We start from the raw sequence: 6297 nt of genomic DNA, 5'->3' as shown, positions 1-6297 counted from the left end.
TTTTTTAATTATAAAGGCAAAAATTATTAACAATATTGTTTTTAATCCGTAATTATTAGCGAATGGAGTTTTTTATCTTCAAAAATATTTCATTATTAGTCATATTTCCAGATTTATAATTCCGGAAATCCAAAAAATTTTTTTAACATAGCCCGAGGGTAAATTATTCATAAAATTTTTAACGGAAAAAAGTTTTCTGAAAATGAATAATATGTGAGGAATTCAAAGGAAATTCATACACAATTTCTACTTGTTGGTTTTATTTACTCTATGGCAGCGGCAAATTAGCTTGTTTTTGTTATACACCTTCATTGCTTCATTTCGGATAAATACAAATAAAATGTATCATTTTTAAAAGAAATTCGGTTTACAATTAATATTTAAAAGTTTAAATATCATCATCTAACTTAAAAATAATTATTTTCTTAGGTAAATGTCATTTTTTTTATTTTAAAGCTTCTCAAAAACGTATGTTAAAATTGTGGCCTATTTTTTTTTTTTTTTTTTTTGTATTGGATTATAAAGAAATTCAGATTTCTTTATTTTGGGAAATTAATGTTGAAAATTTATTTTTTTATTATTGCAATAGCATATGCCCTTTGGGTAGTGAAATGTCAAATAACACCAAAGATCGAGATCGCTTAATTTGTTGTGAGAGAGATAGTAGTAGTGATACGGAAGATTACGTAGATTCGGATGACAGAAGACGAAGAGTTTTTAAAAACAGGATGAGCTACGGATCATCTGCCACGCCAAAGCCCTGTTTAGTCCAAAGGCAAAATTCTGGTGCACGAAGTGATTCTAAAACAAACGGTAGCAATTCTAAACAATCACTACAAAGTAATTCTCCGAGGTAAATTTATTCATATGGAAAGTTTTTTTCCTTTACACAATAATATGTAATTTTTTACTTTCCTCTTTCTACCTAAACTACTTATTTATTTTTCACATTATTTAATTAATTATTTATAAATAATGTGTTTTAAAACTGAAAATTATGCATTTTTTTTTGTTTTTTTTTTTTTTCAGAAATAGATCTCGAAGTCAACAATCTGTTAGTTCGACTAAAACTCAAATTAGAGAGACACCAGTCATGTCTCAAGGAACTGATGAAAGAATAACTTTAGTAGTTGATAATACAAGATTTGTATTAGACAGATCCCTTTTTACAGCTCATCCGAATACAATGTTAGGACGTATGTTTAGTTCAGGAATAGAATTCACTCACCGTAACGATAGGGGAGAATATGAAGTAGCTGATGGAATATCTGCTACTGTTTTTAGATCTATTTTAGATTTTTATAAAGGTAGAGTTATTAAATGTCCACCTACAGTGTCTGTTCAAGAATTAAGAGAGGCATGTGACTATCTATTAGTACCATTCGATATTAATACAGTACGTTGCCATAACTTAAGTAAGTATTTTTTTTTTCTAATTGTACTATTATTATATGCCACATGAAGAACATTCGAAAAAGACTTTTAAAAATAATATTACAATAATTGTTTTTTTAATTTCAAAGATTGTAAAAATAATTGTTTAGGTTGGTATTGAAATTAATTAAATTTAGGGGGTCTTCTTCACGAGTTGTCAAATGAAGGAGCGAGGCAACAATTCGAAGTGTTCTTAGAAGAACTTATTTTTCCCCTAATGGTTAATTCAGCACAGAGGGGTGATAGAGAATGCCATGTTGTCAATTTACTCGATGATGATGTCGTGGATTGGGATGAAGAGTATCCTCCACAAATGGGAGAAGAATATTCACAGAGTAAGTTTTATCAACATTATTTTATTCTTGTAAAACCGAAAAATAATAATTTAAATTTTTAATCGCTGCATTACATTTACAGCTGTCAACAGCACAGCCATGTATAGGTTTTTTAAATACATTGAAAACAGAGATGTGGCTAAACAAGTAATGAAAGATAGAGGATTAAAAAAAATTCGTCTTGGAATTGAGGGATATCCGACACATAAAGAGAAAGTTAAGAAAAGAGCAGGAGGTAGAGCTGAAGTGATATATAATTATGTTCAACGTCCTTTTATTCACATGTCATGGGAAAAGGAAGAAGCTAAAAGCAGACATGTCGATTTTCAGGTGTGTAAACTCATTTTTATAAAATAAACTCGTGAAGTTTAAGTCAATATTTTAAATAATTAATTTTTTTTCTTCTATTTTTTTTCAGTGCGTTAAATCAAAATCCGTTACAAATTTAGCTGAAGCAACGGCTGATCCCGCTTTAGAATTAGATGCTGGAGGAAATCCTATTAATCAGTCTGCAGGTGAGCCACAAGGTCGGGAAGACCTCAATGCCGGTGGTATAAATAATTTAATTATTAATCCCGATCAGCCACCTCCAGATGATCAACATTAGCAAAGGAGAAGACCCGTTAAATTCTTACGCCGAAAATCTGCATCCTTTTAAAAAAATTCTTTTTTTTTTCTTTTTTTTTTTCTCTCAATTAAAAACATAATAACATTAATAACAACATATTCAATTTAATTTACGTCAAAAAAAAAAGAAATTTTTTATTAAAATTTTTTCGTTATTATAAAATCTTTAAAATAAAAAAAAACGAAACAAAAAAAAGAAAAAAATTTTTTTTAAGTTGATTTTTAAACTAAAAAAAAAAGATTTTTTAAGATTTTAAGGGGTCTCTGAATTAATTTCTTTTTATAAAATAAATAAATAAATTTACTTTGATATATATTAAATCATAAATAATTTAATTAATAAAGTTATCGCTTAATAATAATAATATTTTTGTTAAAATAAAAGAAAAATTTTTTTAAATTTTCTAATCAGTTTTTTTTTTAATATAAAAAGACGAGTATAATTTTTTTTTTAAAGCTTTTTCAAAATATTTGTGGCACAAAAATAAAATAAAATTTTTTTCGAATAATATTAAGGTATACACAAGTTGTTGTCTCCCCAATTAAAAAAAAAATTTTATTAAAGTTTATTAGTTTATTTTCTTGTAATACTTTCAAAAAAAAGAAGTAACATATAAATTGTAATTGCTTTTGCAATGATTAAATTCTAATTTTTTTATACATTTGTTTTGTATATAAGTTTCATCGAGTTGACATTTAACGTTAACATCACATTTTATATAAAATTAATAAAATTATTGGGTGATAATAAAAAATAAGAATTTACATAATCGAATTGTTTTATATATTTATATATATATATATATATATATATATAAAGAAGATTGACTTAAAAAATAAAATATCTGATAATAAATAAGTTTTTGCTACTACAATTGTTAAATTTTTTTTTTTTTTTTACATGTTTTCATGTAAAGGCCTTAGTAGTTAAAACATATTTAAGTCAAACAACAATTGTTGTTTATAATTTTGTATTTTTTTTTGTTTAAACAGCTTAAAATTTTCATTTATATTAATTATGTATAAAAAATATATTATAACAATGTTTTATAATGTTTCACAATGATAAAAAATGTTTTATTTTAAACAATTATATATATATGTATATATATTTAAAAATAAGAAAAATTTAAATGTTTGTTTACTTTATAATATATTTATATATATATTAATTAAATGCATAATTTAATATATATGTAAGTTTAAAATTTTTACATGAATTTCTTTTTTTTTTTTAAACTGATCATGTAATAATTTCTATTAACTTTCACATTTTTTAATGGGATTTAATGGATTTTGGTTTTTCGAATACAATTCCTTATCCCTTGTAAGTTGTGCAAATATTTTTATATTAACCAGAAAAACGAATTTCGGGATAAAGTTTTATCAATCACAAAATAAATTATTATTAATTTTGTTTTTATACACAACTTTGAGTTTTTTTAACATTATCTTATTTAAGAAAAAATGTCAATAAATGTCAAAAATTTGATATTCGAATTCAAGTTTGATTAAAAATTATATTAATCCCGATAAAATTTCACTTTTGTATTACTTAAAAAAATTTAAGTTAAAAATTGTTAAGAAATAATTTATTTTGACATTTCTTAAAAGCCAATATTAATGACAGTTATGTTTATTTGTTATTCAATTTCCCGCGCATTTTTTCCTTTGAAAAAAAAAAAAAAAAAAAAAAAAGTTTAATTTCAGGTTTGCGTAATTAAAATTTTTTTAAGTTGGCAGAACCTAATGTCTGGAAGCTTTAAATTCTCATGGCGGTACTCCGGTTGTTGTGGATGTTATTATGCAGATCTTCATTCTCATTTATTTACGACCAGGACAATGTATTTTATTTGTAAAATTTTACGTATCACAATACAGAGTAATTTTTTTTTAATATTTGGGGTTTTTTAGGCGTAGGTTTAAGTTCTCTTATATCTCAATTAATTCAAAATAGTTGTTTTTTTTCAAATCAATCGGATTATTCTGCGAATTTAGTGGAAACTAGTGTTTTTGAAGATGATTTTGAACCGGTGATTAATTTAGCTGGTAAGCCACAAAAAGCTCAAAAAACTCCTCAGGAATTTATTCGTCCGAGGTATTATAGAACAGAATTAGGAATTAGGGATAAACTATTGACGGCCGTTTTAACCTCGTCAAATACCATTTCGGATTATGGTACAACTTTTAATAAAACTACCAATCACTTATTTGACAAAACAGTATTTTTTATGCAATCAAATGGGAAAAAATTAACAAACGATAATAAATTAAATGGAATCGTACAATTTTCTGATTCAAGATCAATTTTAAAACCTTTTCATTTATTAAAATATTTGGCTGACAATTTTTTAGATGATTACGATTATTTTTTTATTGTGCGGGACACAACTTATGTTCGTGGTCGGTTGCTTAATTTTATTATTAATAAGCTCAGTGTTAGTGTTGACGTTTATGTTGGGGGAAAAAAAGAGGATAATTCTGCCAATTATTGTTTAATAGGCAAGTATTCCTGTGTTTATATTAATTGTCTATGTTTCACTGTCATTTTTACACTTTTGCCTTTTTTTTTTAAATCTTTTATTAAAAAGTTCATTATTATCTTCATATTTTCATATTTAATTTCATTATGAATAAAATATTTTTTATAATAAATTATTTTAAAAATATCTTTCTTTCATTGGTTTTAGATTCAGGCATAATTATATCAAATTTAATACTAAGAAAAATATCACTAAGTTTAGATTGGTGCGTCAAAAATATTTTTTCCGATTCTGATGATGCCAATCTGGGAAGATGTATTTTTCATTCCACTGGTATACCATGTAGTACTGATATAAAAAATCTTAAAATATCATCCTATTACTTTAAAGTAAATGATGAAATTAATATTGAAAAATTATCAAATGATGATGATGATTTCAATAATGCTTTATCTTTTTGGCCTATGCCTAGTCCTGCTGTGATGTTATTATTTCATATTTATTTTACAAAGGTTTGTTATAATCGTTTTCAAAATGTCTTTTCTTTTCAAATAAAATTATTATTACTCAAAAAAAAAAACAAATTTCTCAGAAAGAAATATTTAAGAAAAAATTAGAAATCTCAGAAATTCAAGAAAGAATACTCAATGAACCTGTTCTTCTACCTGATAATTCCACCATGGAAATTGTGTGGCCGATTGGAAGTCCATCATCTGTAAAACCTTTAAATAGATTTGATGTTTTAAGGTGGGATTATTTTACTCAAGATAAAATATATTTAAAGTCTGATTTTAACAATGTTGAAGATTTAATTGGAGCTGATTTATTGGATATAAAGGTGAACTAATTTATTTAAAAAATTATAAACTCATGCACGTGATTTTAATAAATTTTACATAACTTGACCTTTAGTAAACCTTTTCCAGAGTTCTCCAAGATGACCTTAACCTTTTACTCCTAATATGAATTTTTTAAATAACCCAACAATTAAAACACAATATGTGTTGTTGTATAAATTTCTAGCATGTTATAAATGCTTCAATTAATTTTGTTAAACAAGAATATAAGGGACAGTTGCAATATTTAGAATTAGTTAACGGGTATAGAAGATTTGATTCGACAAGAGGAATGGATTATATTTTAGATCTTAATTTTAAAGATTGGAAAAGTCAAGAATTGGTTCGCCGAAGGTAAATCTCTAAAAAAAATTTTTCCCTTTGTTTGAATTGTTGTATCTCATTTCAAAAATTTTCATATTTTTCGTTTAGACTTGAAATATGTAAAAGACTGGGCCCAGTTGAATTAGTACCGGTGCCGTACGTTACTGAAAATACAAGAGTCAACATGATATTAGCCGTTGGAGAAGGGAACAAGGAAGAAGTATTAAAATTTATGGAAAATTATGTGTCAGTGTGCAT

General features: G+C 25.3%; 2 protein-coding genes across 2 annotated transcripts in view; both read left to right on the top strand.

Moving 5' to 3' along the window:
• Positions 1–997: 997 nt before the first annotated feature.
• Positions 998–2376, top strand: Phum_PHUM539690 (BTB/POZ domain-containing protein, putative; the record flags this gene model as incomplete). The annotated part of the gene is made up of 4 exons (XM_002431619.1): positions 998–1415; positions 1572–1769; positions 1852–2099; positions 2188–2376. 4 exons carry the CDS (start codon positions 998–1000, stop codon positions 2374–2376), a joined length of 1053 nt encoding a protein of 350 aa, XP_002431664.1.
• A 1769-nt stretch (positions 2377–4145) lies between these two features.
• Phum_PHUM539580 (Chondroitin sulfate synthase, putative) overlaps positions 4146–6297 on the top strand; it is a gene marked incomplete at both ends in the record, with an annotated part of 3740 nt that continues 1588 nt past the window's right edge. The window contains 6 exons of the mRNA XM_002431618.1: positions 4146–4278; positions 4311–4902; positions 5121–5391; positions 5472–5717; positions 5903–6069; positions 6148–6259. Coding sequence (XP_002431663.1) covers positions 4146–4278; positions 4311–4902; positions 5121–5391; positions 5472–5717; positions 5903–6069; positions 6148–6259 — 1521 coding nt within the window. The remainder of the gene's footprint in view (positions 4279–4310; positions 4903–5120; positions 5392–5471; positions 5718–5902; positions 6070–6147; positions 6260–6297) is intronic.

Source organism: Pediculus humanus, genomic scaffold (genome assembly GCF_000006295.1).
Source record: "Pediculus humanus corporis 1103172108290 genomic scaffold, whole genome shotgun sequence".
In the NCBI taxonomy this organism is placed as follows: Eukaryota; Metazoa; Arthropoda; class Insecta; order Psocodea; family Pediculidae; genus Pediculus; species Pediculus humanus.
This window is presented reverse-complemented; position numbering and strand designations above follow the sequence as displayed.